This window comes from Gossypium hirsutum, chromosome A01 (assembly GCF_007990345.1).
Source record: "Gossypium hirsutum isolate 1008001.06 chromosome A01, Gossypium_hirsutum_v2.1, whole genome shotgun sequence".
Lineage (NCBI taxonomy): Eukaryota > Viridiplantae > Streptophyta > Magnoliopsida > Malvales > Malvaceae > Gossypium > Gossypium hirsutum.
Window position 1 is genome coordinate 15137968 of NC_053424.1, and position 18548 is coordinate 15156515.

Below are 18548 nucleotides of genomic sequence, written 5' to 3' on the forward strand. Positions count from 1 at the left end.
TATCCATATTGGTACGTATTCTAGTCGAGCAAGGTCGACCCTTTGGTTTGCGACGCAATTCTCTATCTAGTAACAGCTTAAACGGAGCAAGCGATACAGGCGGTCAATTACGTTCATCTGGGACAGGTGGGAATACGTGTCTCCATACGTTGTATATGGTTTCTAGTTTGTACACTTCGTCGACATAGCTCATGGAATCTAGACGGAGATTCTGACAAGCTGTAACTACATGAGCGCATGGATAACAAAGTGCATCAAACCTCTCACAGTCGCAAGTCTTATTTCTTAAGCGTACACGATATTGCCCGCCAATAATACCTTCATGCAGTCTATCAAACTCTGTCACACGAAACCATAGGTTGTCTCGATCGTGACAGACTGTGTGCATAATGTTCGCCCGCACCTTCGTTTTATTAATTTCTTGCAATACTTTTGCGCACCATATATGGCCTCCCTACATTTGGCCTTGATAAGTTGCTGTTCGCTTTGGAAATAGTCCCGCTAAAAGAAAATATTTCTCGCAGAACCGATGTTATCGGTAAATGACGTGTTCCTTTTAAAATAGCATTTATGCATTCAGCCAACTTCGAGGTCATTTGACCATATCATAGGCCACCGTCGTATACTTGTGTCCACTGTTTGAAAGGTATGTTATAGAGGTAGTTTGTGCCTTCTTCGTTAACTGAATGCAAAACAGCCAATATCTCAAGAAAACAATCCTTATTTATCTCATACCCTGTCAATATAAGATGATAGCAAAAATTATCACTTTTCCACTCAGAATAAAAAGAAATTATATTAGTAGAGATTAAATACCAATGTTGGTCACTTGCCGTTGTTCACTTATAGATCGATATTACCGATAATAGTTGGACGCAACATGCCTTAGGCAATACCAATGGTGTGTGCGATGCCACAGGCTTCCCTGTCGCTCAATTACGAATAATATTCATGTGCCCTAATCCGATATGATGCAGATATTAGGTTGGGGGCAGATATGCCTCTTTAACCTAGAAAGAAAGAAATCTCAGTCATCAGGTGACTCCCCCGGTGTTATTGCAAACGCAATTGGAAAGATTCTCTCACTGCCATCCTGTGTCACAGGTAACAATAGCCGATGAGTATATCTACCGTACATAAAGGTACCGTCAATTTGTACCAATGGCTTGCAATATAGAAATGCGTCTCGGCATTGCTTAAAGCTCCAGAACAGACGCTTAAATAATTGGCATCCATAGAGCAATCGGTCGTTGTAGTACGTAGGTTCCGTTTCAAGGTCTGTTACGCAACCTGGGACATATCTCTCCAGCACCTGACACCACTGCCACACTTCATTATATGAAGCGTCCCACCCACCATGCATCTTTTCCAACGCCTTCTACTTAGCTATCCAAGCCTTGCGATAAGAGAGTATGTACCTCAACTGGCCATGAATATTGGCAATTAAGACCGGCACTAAAGTTCTGGGATCCGCCTTCACCGTCGGTAGTATTAAGGTAGCTAACATATCTGAATCCATCTTGGGATGATCTTGTGAAACACCTGTCAATGAAGTACATTAAATAATGCAACATTACGTAATAACAATATTATTCAAAAATCCTAGAAGTTTAGTGATACTGTACCGGCAACACATGTATATGGACCTTTGTACTTTTTTATCTCCCACAAGCCTGTCTTTTTCCTCAACGAGGCCATGATTTTCCATGAACATGTTCCATCTTGCACTACACACTTGGCCTTAAACTTATCGGATTTAGATTTAACCACTTTGTAGTTAACCCCGTTCATGATGCTATATTGTTTTACTACACCAAGAAAACTATCTTTATTTGAAAACTCTTTACCAACTTCCAATTCACCCGAATCCATTGAGGAACTTGTACGATCACGCCTTCTGTGTGGTAGATCTGGAAACTCCAACGTATCATCTTGAGATAGATCAACATGCATATAGGCTGAAGGTGAGTACACCCTAAATCGTGAATCTTCTTCTTATTCATCTAAACCCCCTTCAACATCTTCAGGTACGGTTGGAACAGGCTCTGGTTCAGAAAATAATGCAACTTCTGCACCATCAGGCCTAGGCTCTCGAGGTGGATCCATATCGGACTCATCATCTGACCCGCCATCATCTGCAACGAAAGAGGTCCCCTCGTCGGTGGACGTCGTAGGGAGTACATCATCCCTTATTGTGGACGTTTCACAATATCTCCAATCAGATGTGGATTGTCAACCACTAGAAGTTGATGTCATTCCTCAATACATATTTCCAGCATCAAACATCGACCACTGAGGTGCATATCCCATCCACTAACGGAGTGTCGTGCAAGGGTTGGGTATTCCATACTGCTACTAAACACAGGCGCTTCCGTGTTTTGCCATCCACTAACGGAATGTCGAGCAGGGGTCGTGTATTCCTCTCGACCGGCAGTAAATGTTGAAGCTGCAAATGCATCACTTGGCGATAAAAATTGTATATATAACTCAACATAGGGTGATCCACTAGCGAGATGAGTCTGCACCATTGCCTCCAAGTTACAAACGCCTTTGATGTCGAATGAGTCATATGTCACAGGATCAACTGATACACAAAATCGATACTTAATAGACAAAACTTTCATTGGCGTCGTTCCGAAAATTTTATGCCTAATTCTTTTACAAAGTTCTGTCAAATCTATGTTCTGGTTAAAAACCAATCTCGTTGTGTTCTCCAATAAAAAAACACTGTTTTCGGTGTTACTGACCTCACTATCATAGTAAATAACAGCACTAATACATTCACTCATCTTCAATTTCTTTTCTTCTTAGCCTCTTTAATTTTTTTTTTTTTGCTGTAAGTTATGCAACCTGAGAATAAAATTTGGCTCATTTGTAGGCTCATTTTTCTGCGAACTACTGTAGCAAAAGAGCGTCCACGTGGGATCTTTTTTCAGAATTTTTTGCCGACAGTGCATCCTGCTTGAAGCGTTTTTAACACTATTTGTTCAGAAACGTCTACTCAGGTTCATTTTCCTGCGAACTACTGTAGCAAAAGAGCGTCCACGTGGAAGCTTTTTTCAGAACTTTTGCTGACAGTGCATCCTGCTTGAAGCGTTTTCGACACTATCTGTTCAGAAACGTCTACTCGGATTTATTTTTCTACAAACACTGTAGCAAAAGAGCGTCCACGTGGGAGTTTTTTCCAAAAATTTTCTGGCACTGCATTCTACTTAAAGCATTTTCGACATTATTTGTTCAGAAATGTCTACTCAAAATTATTCTTACAGAAACCCTAAACCTTAAACCCTAACAAAAAAATTATATTGCTTATATGTTTTTTTCTAATACCCTAAACACAAATTTATTTAAAAACACTAAACCCTAATCCCTAATACACTAAATTCTAGTTTAATATTTAGTATTTAAAATTAATATTTAATTTAATGAATTAACCCTAAAACCCTAAACCTTAATTCAATTATTTTTTTCTCGAAACCCTAAACTTAGCATAACGCTAGTATGTATGTATGCTGCAATCATATTATCTTTGAGAATTTCTTTTTCGTGTATGTATATTGGAAATTAATAATTAGAAAAAAATTAGAAATGAGCTTGTTACAAGGTAAAAGAAACTTAGCTGGAGGATCAAAAATAAAATGATCTAAGCCATTGATAAGGGAAAAAAAACCCTAAACGCTGAAGTAATTTAATTACTAAGTTGTTGTTTACACGTTAAGAGTTATTTAAGGGTTTTTTACATAAATATTATAAGAAATAAAATATTAAAATAGTATGTTTAAACGATTATGTATCAATTAACCCTAATTTAATCAATTAACCCTAAACCATTAAACTCTAATTTAGTATTTAGTATTTAAGATTACTAGTTAATTTAAACCCCAAATCAATTAATTTTTTTATAAACCCTAAAACCCTAAAACATAAAAAACCCTAACCCTAAATTATAAAAAACCCTAACCTTAAAAATCCTAATGTAAAAACGAGCAAAACACTTCCCTGGGGGAGCGTTTTTGTCCACGTCAACAAAGCCCGCCCTCCAGGAAGCGTTTTCTGTTGACGTGGACAAAAGCGCTCCCCTAGGGAAACGTTTTGTTGACACGTACTCTGAAAGCGCGCTGACGTAGACGCGTTTTTGGAAAAAATGGCCTAGTCCGGTAAAGAACCAAAAAATCAGTCCATTTTCATAATTAACTTTAAAAAAGGGTATTTTTCAGTAAAACACCCCTATTTTCATGTCACAATCTTAACAATAGTAGCGTATTCAGTAGGGGAGGGTTTCTGCCAGATTTTATACGGGGTGGAACCAAGTCAAGCAACGTTTCATTATAGAGAAGACTATCCTAATGGGGGGTTTCTGCTTTTCTCCTATACGGGGTTCAACCATTAGTATTGGATAGTTTCTTAGGAATTCAAATTTGAATTATTTTCTTCATAAATATTCCCTATTTAAATTCATGTAACCATAAAGGGCTTTTCATTTTCTCCATTTAATTTCTTATTTGACTTCCAAAATAAGTTAAGCACTATCCATTCTGAACGGAAGTATTACTGCATCGTCAATGGAAGGTTCAAATCGCTCATATCAAGAGACAACAAAATACGGTGGCTGATCTTGTTTCAAAATCTGTGAAGGGAGTTTAGAGCTTGATTCACCTATTCTAGAGGCTTGGAACGTACTCTACATTGATGTGCAGGGTTTGATGGGGACTGAAGTCATGTAATTATAGGATTTCTTGAAAATCCTATCTTTTCACCAAAAGAAAAGGATAATAAATATTGCACAACTTGACTGAAAACGTTCAAATCTAATATGTACTTTTGGGTAATATAGTTTTTGGCATCTATATTTAATTTCCATGTTCATTTCAGTATCTATGTTTTCTTTTCCAAATTGGTACCTATATTTAATTTCCAGTACATAAAATGATACCCGAAAATTTCAAATTAATCGAGTTGAAGAATCTTATTTTATAATCCTAACTCGATTTGAAATTTTCTTGAATCAAATCGAATATATTTTTTCAAGTGAGATGGAATTCTGGTGGGATCTTAGACATTTGGCACTCAGAAGAATTGTACATTTGAAGAATCAGAAATTTCGAAGGCAATTGTATTTGTAACACGAAACACTACATTAAAATCTCAATACTATTTATTATCTTCCTTTAATATTTTTAAACATACAAATGCAAATACATTAAAATAGGGTGTAAAAAGGGAAAAAGAATGAACAGATAGAGTACCCTGAAATAAAGTGTAATCTGTGTACCACGGACTAGAAGATTTTCTGGATCAGTTTCCTCCCTAATCACATAGGAGTTGTCTGCTACAGCTTCCCAAACGTATTGCTTGTCTGATTTTGGACGCTTTGTGGACACAACAACCTGTTCAAGAAACATATAAACAAGCAACCCAATTAGCTTGAAAATTATTGAACAAAAAGGCTTCATACATGAAGCAGAAGATGGGAATGCATGTTATTATTAAGCTGACAGCATGTTACCTTCTCAGCAACAAGAAAAGCAGAATAGAATCCAACACCAAATTGACCAATCAAACCATTGTCCGCTCCTAGATCCTTATTTTCCTACAAAAAATGAGATGCTAAGTAAGTGACCAAAACACTTTTTTTTTCTTTATTTTCTAAAAGGAGAGAGTTATTTACAAAATACAAAAGAAATTCCCTTAAGAGCCTTAAGAAATTTGTAGTACTACTTTGAGCAATAGTTCCAAGACAGTCAATAAGCTCTTCTTTCGTCATTCCAATCCCCGTATCTCTGAAAATAAATTTATTTATTTTATTGAAGTCCTCTTCATATCAATTTTTCCAAGAAGATGATAAAAAAAAATACGTTATAGTGATAGTCCCATTATCTAAATCAGGTTTGATGCGTATCTCTAGTTCGCCCGAATCTCCAAGCAGAGAGGGTGCAATCACACTTAAGAATCTAAGCTTATCTAAAGCATCACTTGCATTACTAGAACAAAAAAAAAAAACTGTCAATTGTCCGCACAGAAAACCAACAAAACTAAAAGTAATGTGATTCTTCATTAAAAAATAGCATGGTTTTAGCAAGAAAAAAATATGCTCACCTTACAAGCTCTCTCAAAAAGACCTCTTTATGACTGTATAGACCGCGAACAATCAAATCCAACAGTCAACTAACCTGCAACCATTTGTAAACTATTAATTTCAGAATAGAAAATATAGGATAAATACTTTCAATATAAACAAGCATCAACCTTTAGCTAACCAAAGCTTTATCCAATAATAATGTGTAATTACCAAATGTGGTAATACATCACACAAACATCATTTTTCCTTAATTTTCTCATAAAACCACCACGTAAATCCCTAAATATTCCACCAAAAGCAGAAACAGAAGAGCAAAACCCAGGAAAAGCAAAAGAAACCCACCTCTGCTTGGTACTCAATTTTCTCCCCAGAGGTCTCTTCGGCCTTTTTCTCAGCTACAGCTGAAGCCTCACATCGAACCATTATCCGGTTCTTTATCTACTCAAGTTTCCACCTCAATCGAGAGCAAGAGAAGGCCTTGTTGAGGGCATTTGGAGGTAGAAAAGCGGTTCAGAGATTGAAGGCCTTGTTGGGGTTTGTCAATCGGAGAGAGACTAAAGATGCAGTAGCTAAGCTTCTGCTTAGAACTGGAGCCATCAAGGCAAAGCCCTAGAGAAATAGAGAGAAGGCTAATAAGATAAAATTCTCGGGGGTTTGATAATTGATTTAGGGATTTTGATTTTTTGATCTGGGGGAAAGTTTTTTTTTTGTTGGGGGGCCGGGGTGGGGGGGGGGGAAGGAAGTAAAGAAAAGTGGCGTTTAATACCAGAAAAGGCCAATTTTTAAAAGTAATAACGGAAATGGGTAAATTTTTACGAAATTGACGGAAATAAGGTCAATTTTATCAAAACGCGTTTTCAGGGCTTTTTTTGTTCCCATGACCAGTAAAACATGTCCAGGTCACGTACCGGGAAAAAATGCATCTACCAGCGCATTTCTCCGTATTTTGTAAGATTTTAATTATTTAATTAGGATTTATGGTTTATTAAATTAAAGTTTTAGTGTTTTATTTAATTTTTTAAGTGTTTAATTAGTGTTTTAAAGTTTTAAGAAAAATGATTTTATTATTAGAGTTTTGGGTGTATATTAATTAGGGTATTTTCGTCAATTTTATAAAAATTAGCCCATTTCAATTATTATTTTTAAAAAATGGCATTTTCTGGTATTTTAACTAGAAAAGTGATTAGGAGGTAACAAATTGAAACCACGTAGTTTTTTAAAACTAAATAATAATATAAATTTAAAATAACATAAATTAATAATTGGTTTATTCAAATTATTAGACTTATTCAAAATCGAAAATTTAATTCGATTTAAACTCAAAATTCAAAAAAAATCAAGTTATATAAAAAATAAAAAATTTATTTTATGTAAAAACTTAAATTTTTATATAAAAATTATAATTTTTATTTTCTATAAAAATTATAAAAAAAGTTACATTTTGTAAGACAAATATTTATATTTATGAAAAATAGCTTATTATCTAAAAATTTAGAGTCTATTTTATTTACAGATTTTAAAATTGATAAAAAAAATAAATTTCATTCAAAAAAATTAATTTCTAAAAATTAATTTACTTTTTTAAAAAGTGAACGACATTTTACAAAAAATGCTTCTTTAGGTGCAAAATAAAAATGCTTCTTTAGGTGCAAAATGTTATTTATTTCATATTGGGTTGCCAAATTAAAATGTCAGTCTTATGTCATGTTTCATAAAAAATATATTATATTTTTTAAATTTTTTTGGCAATTATTTATCCAAATAAAATGTATATTAAAAAAGTTTATAATGTTGGTGTAAGAACATTTTCGATTTAAATATTGAGTAAAAAATAAATACATTTGAGTGGAGACTTTTTTTTTATTTGTTTGAACTATTTAATCAGAGGTAAATATATAATTTTAAACAACATTGAAAGCCTTTTAAATTTAATAATTTATACTCGAACCAATTGGCTATCCTCCTTCACTGGTTGAAATGATGAAAAATACAAACTCCTAACAAAAATTATGAAAGAATTTGATTTTGATAAAAAAAATAATATGAATTTTGTTTTTTTAGTAAAAACCTTTTATTTTTATATATTTAAAAAAACATATTTTCATACTTTTCAATAAAAAATATTTTATATTTTTTAAAATTTTAATATACATTTTTAATTTATGTTTTTATATTTTAAATATTTTAATAGTTTTGACATCATCATTGCCATGACAATGTGTCAAGTATTAAATTTATCACGTGTTACATATTCATTAGACAACATGAAAGAATTAACACAGTTAATCTAAAGTCCCATTTTGTGTAATGGAAACAAAATACGAGCACCGATTTAAACCAGAAAAAAAAATAAGTACTAAAATAAACATTAAAACCAAGCACAGGGACTAAAAAATATATTTACCCAACACTTTCTTTTGTATTCTTTTACCAGCCTTTAGCCGGTTTGATAAATCCTGGCTCATCCATACAATACCAAAATGAGATGAGCCACTAGTTCACGACAGATAGGTTAAATCCTGTCTTTGCTTTTTGAACTCTGCTCACAGATACAGATTCACAGGATGAGAAAATGCATCAGATTGACGCAGCAAGTTTCAAGACATTATCCCACACTTATCCAACTATATTCCTTTTCCCCATTTTGGGTTAAGTGTTCCAAGGTATTTTCTACAACGAATCCTGTGGAATATGTAACCAACTATCCAGTCTTTCCAAATGCAAAGCTGGAATGAGATGTTAATATATACAGCATACATTAAATAAAAATAAAACAACAATGGCAAAAATCTGCATGTCCACAAACCTCAACATGCTGCATTCCAAAATAAGTTGCACGAGGCAAAATCTCTTATATCAATGCACATTGAGCAATGGCCAGAGCAGCAGTAGACACACTACATGGTGGTTTGCCTCTTTCATGAAAATTTTGATTCCATCAAGAAAACCATTTGAAGCTTGTGTCATTCTACAACTCGACTCCTACTCCTTCCAGTGCGGCTGCCATTGAAGCAGATGCCTCTTCAAGTGTTCGCTTCTTTTGAACCGTGTTGAAGGCCTCAAGGATATCTCCTTCCTGCCATTGATCATAATCTTCCACTCCCATACCACACTCCAAACCAGCATTTACCTGTCCACAAAATTATCAGCTAAATATGAAACCAAGAAGAATTCCCGCATCCCTAAATTATCAACCAGACAATTTTAGTAAGAAAGATGAAGATATTAATGCTGATATAGCCATGTTGCATGATGATTGTCCTACTCGGAAAAGCATCTTCAAACATGATCTAGAAGTACAAGACCGCAATCCAACTTTACCGAACATTAAACATTTCTCAACATAATGAAAAGAATTGACAAAACCAAGGCAAAGGCATTAAACGCAATGCCACTGGACCTTACATTACAAAAATCAGGACAAAGATCGGGTCACTGACAAGTAAAAAACTAAGATCAAAAGATGTTCCAAGGCATTGAATTAGAACAATTTCATCAGACAAATGAACAGGAGAAGCCCACTACAATCAGATGCATCTACTGTTGCTACAATATATGTACTATAATAAAAAATCTATCCTTGGCATCCCGTGAAACTGAAAATTCCTAACTATTATAGAAAGTATATTAAAAAAATAGATTTAAAAAACACTTTTTAAATTTAAGAAAATTCCTAATTGTCAATCATACCATCCATACTAAAATAAATTTTAAAAAAAAAACACTTTTTTTGGTTGGGGAAAAGGATCCAAAAGTACACTCAAAGGCAAAACACTTCCAACCACAAAGGCAATCAAAGATGAACATGAATTTTTGGCCTAAGTTCAGTCTATCATTCAAATTTTCAGTTGAGGATCACCCAGCTTCTAAGAAAATCGTCAATGCAGGTTCCTATCTTTACAAAACAAACCTTACCACACTTCATATAGTCCAAGTAGAAAACAAGTCCAAAGAATTCAATAGTTTGTTCATCCCACTGCTTAGCTAAACTTGATTTATTAATCAAATATATAATGATCTCCCATCTAAATATTCAACATAGAAACTTCTGGTTGCGGATCTCTTTATATGCAGTTTTATCCATTATTTTGATTTTTTTTCTCTCATCTTTATATGCAGCATATCAAACCCATCAAATCCTCCCAAGCACAATTATTAGATAATATTCACATACTTATCTGTATTCGCCAATATGACAGCAGATACATATGAGAAAGACATGAAAAAGTTTACCGGAAGAGTCAGCATGCATTAAAATTTCACATTAAAGAGAGCTGATGATAGAAATGTGAACAAAGAAAAAAAAAAGAGTACTATCAATCAACAGTATACCTCTTTAACAATTTCCTTAACCCTTCGCAATGAATCAAGAACACCAACATGGACTGTGCGACCATTTCGAATGACACAGATGCCACAACCATCCACTATCTTTCCCTCTGTTACCATACATCCAGCAACACGACCACTACCACTACTGAAAACAGCCCGAACCTCAGCAGAGCCAATTGGTACTTGTTCCTATAAAAAAAAGAGCAGTATCAACTCTGAAACTTTACTGTGGAAATCTTAAACATACAAAAGGAAAAGCAAGTACATGACCCAAGAGTTTAAAGCCTTCAAGTTCAAAGCCTACACCAGATCAAAGTAAATTCACTGTTTACAAGAGACTAAAGAAGAACAACAAGAAAGAAGCAAAAGAAAAATAAATCAAAAAATGGAAGTGATAGAAGGATCAATGCCCCAGCATACTTCTACGCACATTCAACAAATACAGGTAGAAGAGACTGATCAAGGTAAAAGAATATGACTACCAAGGATTTTAAGAGAAATAGCCATAGATAGAAATAAAAGTATACATATAGCTGATCCAGGCAATTTGAATTAAAGGCTTATTGAATAAAATTAAGAAGAGATGGATTTTGTGACGGAACTATAATATGAAAGGGATACAGGGTTTCCCTCCATGATCCGTTCTTTCCATTTTCTACTTTCCCAAACAAGGGCCAGGCCCCTTCTTCCCCACCCCACCCCCCTCTTTCCTCTCCCTTCTTCCCATTGCCCTAAATCCATATACATTTTGACTCAGGAACCAAATCAGATGCCAAACAGCTTCATTTAGAACCCCAGTAGCATAATATTAATACTTAAAACATTAGACTAACCTCAACAGGCTCCAGGAGTCCTTCCATTGCATTCCTCACATCATCAATAAGTTCATAGATAACTCTATAAAGCCGAATCTCAACACCTTTATTTTCTGCATAGCTTTTAACCGGACCTGGTGTCTTTACATTAAATCCCAGAATAATAGCTTTGCTAGCAACCGCAAGATCGACATCGCTGGTGCTTACATCTCCTGTAGCTTCCAAAAGAAACTTCAGAGTAACATTGTCTTGTGGGAGCACCTGCAATGCTTGTCTGACAGCCTCTATGGATCCCTGGTTGTGGAAAACAGATACAGTTATAGCAATTATAGTGCTCGGTGGAAACAAATAAAACGTAAACAAGAATATTTGAGGATATTCATTCCATTTCAAGGAATCAGCACCCAGCACAAGCATCAAACAATAAACCAGAAAGTAAGAAGAGAAATACCAAGATGAATTTTGGGTACTCTCTCCAAATGATGATACAGCCTGAACTGCCAAAGTCAAGTTTTTCTTTTTTTCCTTTTTATCAAATGAAGAAAAGGTTTATTTTTTTAAAAAAATACATAAAAGAAGACAAGTTAATTGACTGAATTATAATGTTTGGCCCATATAATTCAAATCGTCCTATCACCTGTGTCCCCTTGCGCTGTCTATCATGGGGAAGGAGCCTCTCTTTTGGCCCCATTTCATTCTCAGGCAATTCACATGCACTGAACATCTCATTAACTCTTAATCATATTGATAAACAGTAGCACAAAAATTATGTGCAATTCACACAGATGGCACATGATGCACAGTTTCTTCCTTGTACAAAAAATTGATATAACTATTACAAAAACCAACAGCATTTTTTTTTTCATTCTCCTCCCCCTTTTCCCCTAAGAGAAGGATGAGATCAGACCAATAATCAGTTAGCAGCAGCATGTACTCAATAGAAAGGCCAAGTCATCCGTGTGCATTTTCAAATTTCATTACACTCAAATTAACAATGTTATGAACGGGATAACCTTGCATGATGTTTTCCTCTGTGTAAATCCGATGAGCATACCTGTAAATCAACCTTCAAGATAATATTTAGCTGGTGCAAGTCTAACCCAGAAAGCTTTCCAGCTGACACTGCAGAAGCTAAAGAAGAAAGTGTGACCTTTCCATCCCCAGCCTTGGCTGACATACGTTCATTTCGCAACAACTCAGCACATGCCTCTGCCTTTTCACGTGCAACATCAAGGGAATCAACTACCTCAAATTCATCACCGGCAAGTGGAACATTATTCAAACCAATGACCTGAAACATACACACCGGATCTCTTAGGGAAATTTTCAAACCTAGAGTAATGCTATAATAATAGACATACAAAGCCAACACATAGAAGCTATGGCACAGAAATTCAGGAGAATTCTTCAACATGCTCCTGGTTAGTTTAGAAATATGCTGGCAACATCAATCTAAAAACAATAAATTTTGCATGTTATCGAGTTCAGAAAATGCGAATTCATGCAAACTATACACCAAATAGTAGTCCACATGTTCTTTCATGTACATTCCTTTTTTTCATTTTTCTCCTCCTTTCTACGGGGGCCTCGAGGATGACTGGGATGTAACTATGAGAGAGAGAATGAATGTGGATCAAGCCCATATTTGGAATAAACAGTATAGCGTAATCATCACAGAAACACTTCAGAAAATGCTTTAGATGAGTACCAAATGAGTCCTGAATCTGTGAATCTTCCAATTCTATAAGAAACCAACACAGATTTTCCTCAAAGGAGAAGAAAAGAGGTGAGGGGAGCCAAGCAGTTTATTGTTGATCAATTATGATTTGTCTGTCGTTCTCCAGAGTAACCCTTAACTAGTCAATCTCTAAAGTTGATTCTATTTCTTATCCACAAACATTGTTGTTCGTTCAAATCATCACCATCAATGCACAACAATTATGTATTTCGGGGATACTTTCATGAACAACTTCGCTCATCATACTTATCATGTTATACAAATGTATTACATAGAGCTACTAGAAATATCGTCTTCTGTCCTAAGCAACAACAGATAATCAAGGTATTTCATAAATGATGCCATTTTAACTAGTTTCTCTAACAAGCTTCTTTAATGTATTCCATAGCTGACTTGTGAAAATAAATAAAGGTAACTGAAAGAGAATATACAAATTACTTTCAAGTTAGAAGGCCATAATCATTAGACCCAAAGTTTGTCTTTTTTAAAGTCTTGTGAGGGCCAGTGCAGAAAACAGGGAAGAAGATAGGACATTTTCCATCTTCATCCACCCAAGTTCAATTAAGCCAAGGCTATTGTGCTATTTTATCCATCAATTTCAACTACGCTACAATTATTTTGCTTCACAAAGATGTAACTACTGCTAAGGCAACCACATAAATTGAGGCTATAGATGATATTAAGAAGTCCAAATCCCTCTTTTAGACTCAACTATATTCATACATTGTCAATTAGCAGGGTGGATCCTTGGTCAAAAACTAGCATGATTTCATACCTAGAGTCCAGATAATTTAGGAGTGAAGAATCTGAGAATTGTTTTTTCTCTTAAAGGTGATCCTGTGGTTCATATTGAAGATAAAGGTGGCACTGAACAAAATCATGTCTCCTTATATTGTATTGACAGCCCCAAATGCAAAGAACTTACAACCTCACACTCACACCACATGTGTAGCTAAATTCCAACTACAATGGCCACATAAGGAAATCAAGCTGCATGTCAAAATGTTAACCATTCTGCAATGAGGTCCAAATTTCCTCATCTGTGCTCAAGTTAGAGCAACAGGTTCATTAGCATCTTTCAAATTTAATCAAAAAAGCAGTCAAATATGGCAAGACAAACAGAGTAAATTAAAAGGGAAACGTAATAATTTGCTAACCTGTACAGGTATTGAGGGTCCAGCCTCCTCGACACGATTTCCACCATCATCAAATAAAGCACGCACCTGGTCATGGATATAGTGGAAAACTCTCTTCAGATAGGTTTAGAATGTTAAGCATAGACCATATAGCAAGCAGAGAATTTTCATATTCGAATGTTCAAGAGTGTGGCTCTAGTTTACCAACCTTTCCAAAGGCTTCTCCACAAACAACTACATCCCCTCTTTTAAGGGTTCCATTCTGCACAATAAAAGTAGCTACAGACCCCTTAGATTTATGAAGACCCGCCTCAATTACTGTGCCTTTTGCATTTCGATCTGGATTAGCCTTTAACTCTTGTAACTGAAACAATCCAGGCGAAGGTCATATTGGAAGTAACAATAACCAAGATAATTATGTGCTTAAAGTTAGACACAGAAAAACTCGATATTATTTGAAATATTTCACCAAAGATATCACCACTTAGGCCTCAAATCATATTGAACTTTTATGCTTTAGTGAAATGATTTTGTTTTTCAAAATGCTCTACATCAAAAGTGCCAAATGACATCATTAATTGGTCCAATTAGTAGAACTTCAAAAAAGTCTATTCCTTAGGAGAGATACTTCTTGAACTGAGAAGCTATTTTATAAAGAAAATGAACTAAAGAGAAAATTCAAAATGATTTGGAAACTTATAAAGAGAAGAAAAAGTAACTAAGGATATGCTTTTGGTAATAAGCAAAATTGTCAAGATGCAGGAAAGCCAATAATAGTACACACCTCAGCAACTAGCATTACAGTCTCCAACAGGTCATCTATATTCTGCCCTTTAAGAGCACTGATCTGTAATAGCAGACAAAAACGTAAGCATCCAGAAAGAACATGAATCAGAAAAGAACACATAAATGACATATAATTAAACCTGAACCATAGGGATGTCCCCACCCCAGTCTTCTGGCATTAGACCAACCAAAGAAAGCTCTTGCATGACTCTTTCTGGGTTAGCTCCATCTTTATCTATCTGTTACAGTGGAATGAATAACATTAGCCATATTCAATGCCAACATTTAGAGCATGGGCAAGCACCAAAATTTCCTGTAGAGTAGACTTGAATTCTGATTTTCAGAACAAAATTGACCTTATAGTTAACAAACCTTATTTATAGCAATGACAATTGGTACTCCAGCTGCTTTGGCATGAGCTATAGCCTCATTTGTTTGAGGACGAATCCCATCATCAGCAGCCACCACAATGATCACAATGTCAGTAACCCGTGCTCCACGAGCTCTCATTGCCCCAAAAGCCTACAGAAACATGTAATAGATATCACCTAGGGACAAGATATTGCAAGCAAGTTGCATTTAAGATTTACTGTACCATAGCATTATTGTGAAGGTTATTAGTTTCTGAAGCAAAAAAAAAAAAAAGTACTGAAAGGGAAAGAAAAGCTATTCCTAGTGGTTATGTTACCTCATGTCCAGGAGTATCAAGAAAAACACACGGTTGTGGCTTGCCATCTATTGGTACTAAAACTTCATATGCTCCAATTCCTTGTGTTATACCACCTGCTTCTGAGGCAGCCACCTATAGATATCCAGCAATTAGGCTTTAGTTTGATAATGAATGTGTTTTGCTAGTTAGTAATTGCATAAAGCTTTCAGTGTCAATTGACCAAATTATCAATAATTCTATGCAGAGAATCATTTTATCACTTGCACAACACCATGAAAGAGCAAAAATAAATAACTAAAAATTAAAAATTCAACCGGAGCAAGTAAAACCTATGACCTAAAAGTTCCTCTTAATTTCGAATGGAAAAAAACATAAGAAGCATCGGACTAATCAAGGTTCCACGCACCTTGCTCTTTCGAATAACATCCAGAAGAGTTGTCTGCAAAGCATAAATAACCAAAATACAAATCAGTAAGTTCTAGTGTTTAAGAAAAGTTTCTTACTTTAGTTCAAAATGAAATAAAAGACCAGGAGAATTCTATATGCTGAGCGTTACATCTAACCTTCCCATGGTCAACATGACCCATTATAGTGAGAACAGGAGGTCTGTCTTGTAGCTTGTCTAGGTCAACTTCATCGAAAATTTCCTTCTTTTTTGCCATTTGTTCTACCTTAACAGGGTCAGCATCTATGACTTCAACCTCATACTCCTTACACACCATTTTTACCATGTCTTTGTCCATAGTTTGCACTCCATCTGGTTTAATCCCCTTGGAGTACAAATATCCAAGAATTTCCCCCTCACCAATAGCCAAATTGTATGCTAACTCCTCTACTGACATGCCTTTTTCTCCAACTTCCAAAATTTCCACTTTAACAGGTGCTGCCTCTTTCGCAGCCTGGATTCTAGCTGCCTTCCTTCTAGCTTTACTCCATTTCCGCCCTTTCCTTGAGGTGGCAGCACCAGGTATTGACACGTTCAACTCTGATGTCTCCTCATCAGGAATTTCAAGATCATCATCACTAATAATGCGCCTCCTAGGACCTCCAGCAGAAACATTTTTCTTCCGATAATCATCCTTGAACTTTCCAGGGGCAGGGCCCTTCCCTGGCTTTGTAGGAGATAATACAGCTTGAGCTATGACAGGGTCAACCACAGGCTTCTTCGACGCAAATTTATCAATCAGAATAGGCTTTCTTTCTTTACTCTTCCCATCTGTATTAGACTCTAACTTTTGACCTGCCCCAACATCTTTCAAGATAACCGGCTTCTTCACCACATGTGGAGGTGCTACAGCTGGCTTAGCTTGTAACTTAGGTTGAGGTCTTACAGGTGGTTGGGGAGGTCTCAAAGGTGCAGCAGCACTTTCACCTTGAGAATCCACCTTCCCCTCTCCTTTTTTATCATTAACCTTAGGAGACTCCTTAACAACCTTTTGCACGGTCCCAACAGTATCCCCTTTCCTCCACACACTTTTCAAAGTCTTAGCCTTTTTGCCACCACCCGAACCACCACTATCACCACTGGCTTTGGGTTTATTCACATTCACATTAACATTTACATTAGATGTTTCCAATTTTTCAGCTTTCTCCAATACTTCACCTAAAGACTCAATCACTTTATTCCTCTCATTTTCTTCTTTATCCTCATCCTCACCCTCACTCAATTCAGCATTCCAAGACAAACCCTTATCGTTTTTCGCCCCTTCGGACTTTAAAACAGGCTTGGGGGCAGGTTTAAGAACAATTTCAGCATCACTATCTTTATAAGAAGAGGAATTGTTTGCCTCAGCAACAAAATCGGTGGGTGCCACAGAGTATTTACATTTACATTTCCTACTAAAACTTCTTTTAGACAATGAAACTCTTCTAACACAAGAATAGTAAGAGGATGAAATAGGTTCAGAGAAATAATTAATGAAAGTAGCATTAAGGGTTCCCAAATTAACAAGGGAAGCTAAAGAAGAAGAAGGCATTGTTCCTACAACTATTACCATAGCACAGCGAATCGGTTCATCTGAATTAGGAGAAACATAAAAAGAAACCCAGGAAAACTAAAAAAAGAAAAAGGGTAAAAGGCTTACCTCTATCTTTTATCGGGGAATTGGGCAAAATGATAAAATTGTGAGGTGGAGGTTATGGGGAAGAAGCAAAGCTAAAAACTGGGGTCTGCGAGTCTCGACATGTTTGTGGGTAATGTCATGTGTGGCTAATTCTCCGCCTGTCGATTTATTTTCCCTCGGGTCCTTTTTTGTGATAAGGCTAATAACCGGCATTATTTTTTTAAAATATATAATAAAAAAAAAAGATAATCTATAAAAATAGTCACTTTTGTTTGACCCAGTTTACATTTTTGTCATTTATGTTTGAAATGTTATATTTTAGTCACTTATGTTATTATTTTGTTATGAAGTGATCACTCTATCATTAAGTTCCGTTATCTCTCTAATGGTAATCCTACGTGGTAGTCCAACTAGATCTTAGGTGCCAACTTGAATTTCTAAATGGGATGAAAATAGATTTTTAATTAAAAAATTAATTAATTAAAATTTTTAAACCTATACCTTAACTAAAAACTGTTCATCTCCTATTTTTTATTTTTCTTCCGTCTTTTCTTTTTTTCAATGATTTTTTATTATTTGACTGGAAAAACTATTATTAAGATCACAATAGTTAAAATTAAATTGATCTCTTCATAACAATGGATTCAATGGAGGGTTCAGGTATGTCTTTTTTGCATTCTTCTATCTCTTTTATTCAATACTGCAAAAATAAAAGATTGAATTTTATATTGTTTAATGAAATTAAAAATCAGTTTCTTCTTGACTTCATGTCACTTTATTGATAGTGAAATCAATGTTTAAGCTTGAAAATGTATGGTATTTTTCTCTTGTCTAATGTTTTTCTCCAGTTGGATGGCAGGGCTACGATTGAGTTAAAAATTCTTAGATTTTTTGGTAATCCACTTGAATGTCTTCAAAAATTTTAATTT

At 35.3% G+C, this 18548-nt stretch overlaps 2 protein-coding genes and 1 long non-coding RNA gene across 6 annotated transcripts; all 3 read right to left on the reverse strand.

Annotated features, from left to right (window-relative positions):
- Positions 1-783: 783 nt before the first annotated feature.
- Positions 784-2982, reverse strand: LOC121206246 (uncharacterized). The gene is made up of 2 exons (XM_041076929.1): positions 1626-2982; positions 784-1542 (listed from the first exon to the last, which is right to left on the reverse strand). The coding sequence occupies exons 1-2, from the start codon at positions 1951-1953 to the stop codon at positions 1379-1381; spliced, it is 492 nt and encodes a 163-aa protein (XP_040932863.1). The 5' UTR covers positions 1954-2982; the 3' UTR covers positions 784-1378.
- A 2151-nt stretch (positions 2983-5133) lies between these two features.
- Positions 5134-6833, reverse strand: LOC107916878 (uncharacterized). Of its 4 annotated transcripts, XR_005901304.1 has the most exons (5): positions 6422-6797; positions 6097-6170; positions 5856-5981; positions 5507-5780; positions 5134-5387 (listed from the first exon to the last, which is right to left on the reverse strand). It is a non-coding gene; the product is annotated as an uncharacterized lncRNA (long non-coding RNA). The 4 variants fall into 4 exon arrangements; XR_005901307.1 differs by lacking the exon at positions 5856-5981 and having other exon boundaries at positions 5507-5590; positions 6422-6833; XR_005901306.1 differs by having other exon boundaries at positions 5507-5981; positions 6422-6833.
- Positions 6834-8674: 1841 nt separating this feature from the next.
- LOC107917847 (translation initiation factor IF-2, chloroplastic) lies at positions 8675-17792 on the reverse strand. Its single transcript, XM_016847209.2, has 12 exons — positions 16120-17792; positions 15963-15995; positions 15575-15688; positions 15259-15408; positions 15027-15125; positions 14885-14947; positions 14309-14464; positions 14122-14187; positions 12281-12517; positions 11245-11520; positions 10412-10600; positions 8675-9209 (listed from the first exon to the last, which is right to left on the reverse strand). Exons 1-12 carry the CDS (start codon positions 17551-17553, stop codon positions 9048-9050), a joined length of 2979 nt encoding a protein of 992 aa, XP_016702698.1. The 5' UTR covers positions 17554-17792; the 3' UTR covers positions 8675-9047.
- Between the last annotated feature and the right edge of the window lie 756 nt (positions 17793-18548).

Bases quoted from the DNA above. Each gene is read 5' to 3' on its own strand.
- LOC121206246 (XM_041076929.1), bottom strand. From the start codon at position 1,953: ATGCATGTTGATCTATCTCAAGATGATACGTTGGAGTTTCCAGATCTA. The intron at 1,543-1,625 runs GTACAGTATCAC...CTTCATTGACAG, and splicing joins TCCATATACATGTGTTGCCG to GTGTTTCACAAGATCATCCC.
- LOC107917847 (XM_016847209.2), bottom strand. From the start codon at position 17,553: ATGGTAATAGTTGTAGGAACAATGCCTTCTTCTTCTTTAGCTTCCCTT. The intron at 11,521-12,280 runs GTATGCTCATCG...TTCCACAACCAG, and splicing joins TCTTGAAGGTTGATTTACAG to GGATCCATAGAGGCTGTCAG. The intron at 10,601-11,244 runs GTTAGTCTAATG...TTTTTTTTATAG, and splicing joins GACTCCTGGAGCCTGTTGAG to GAACAAGTACCAATTGGCTC.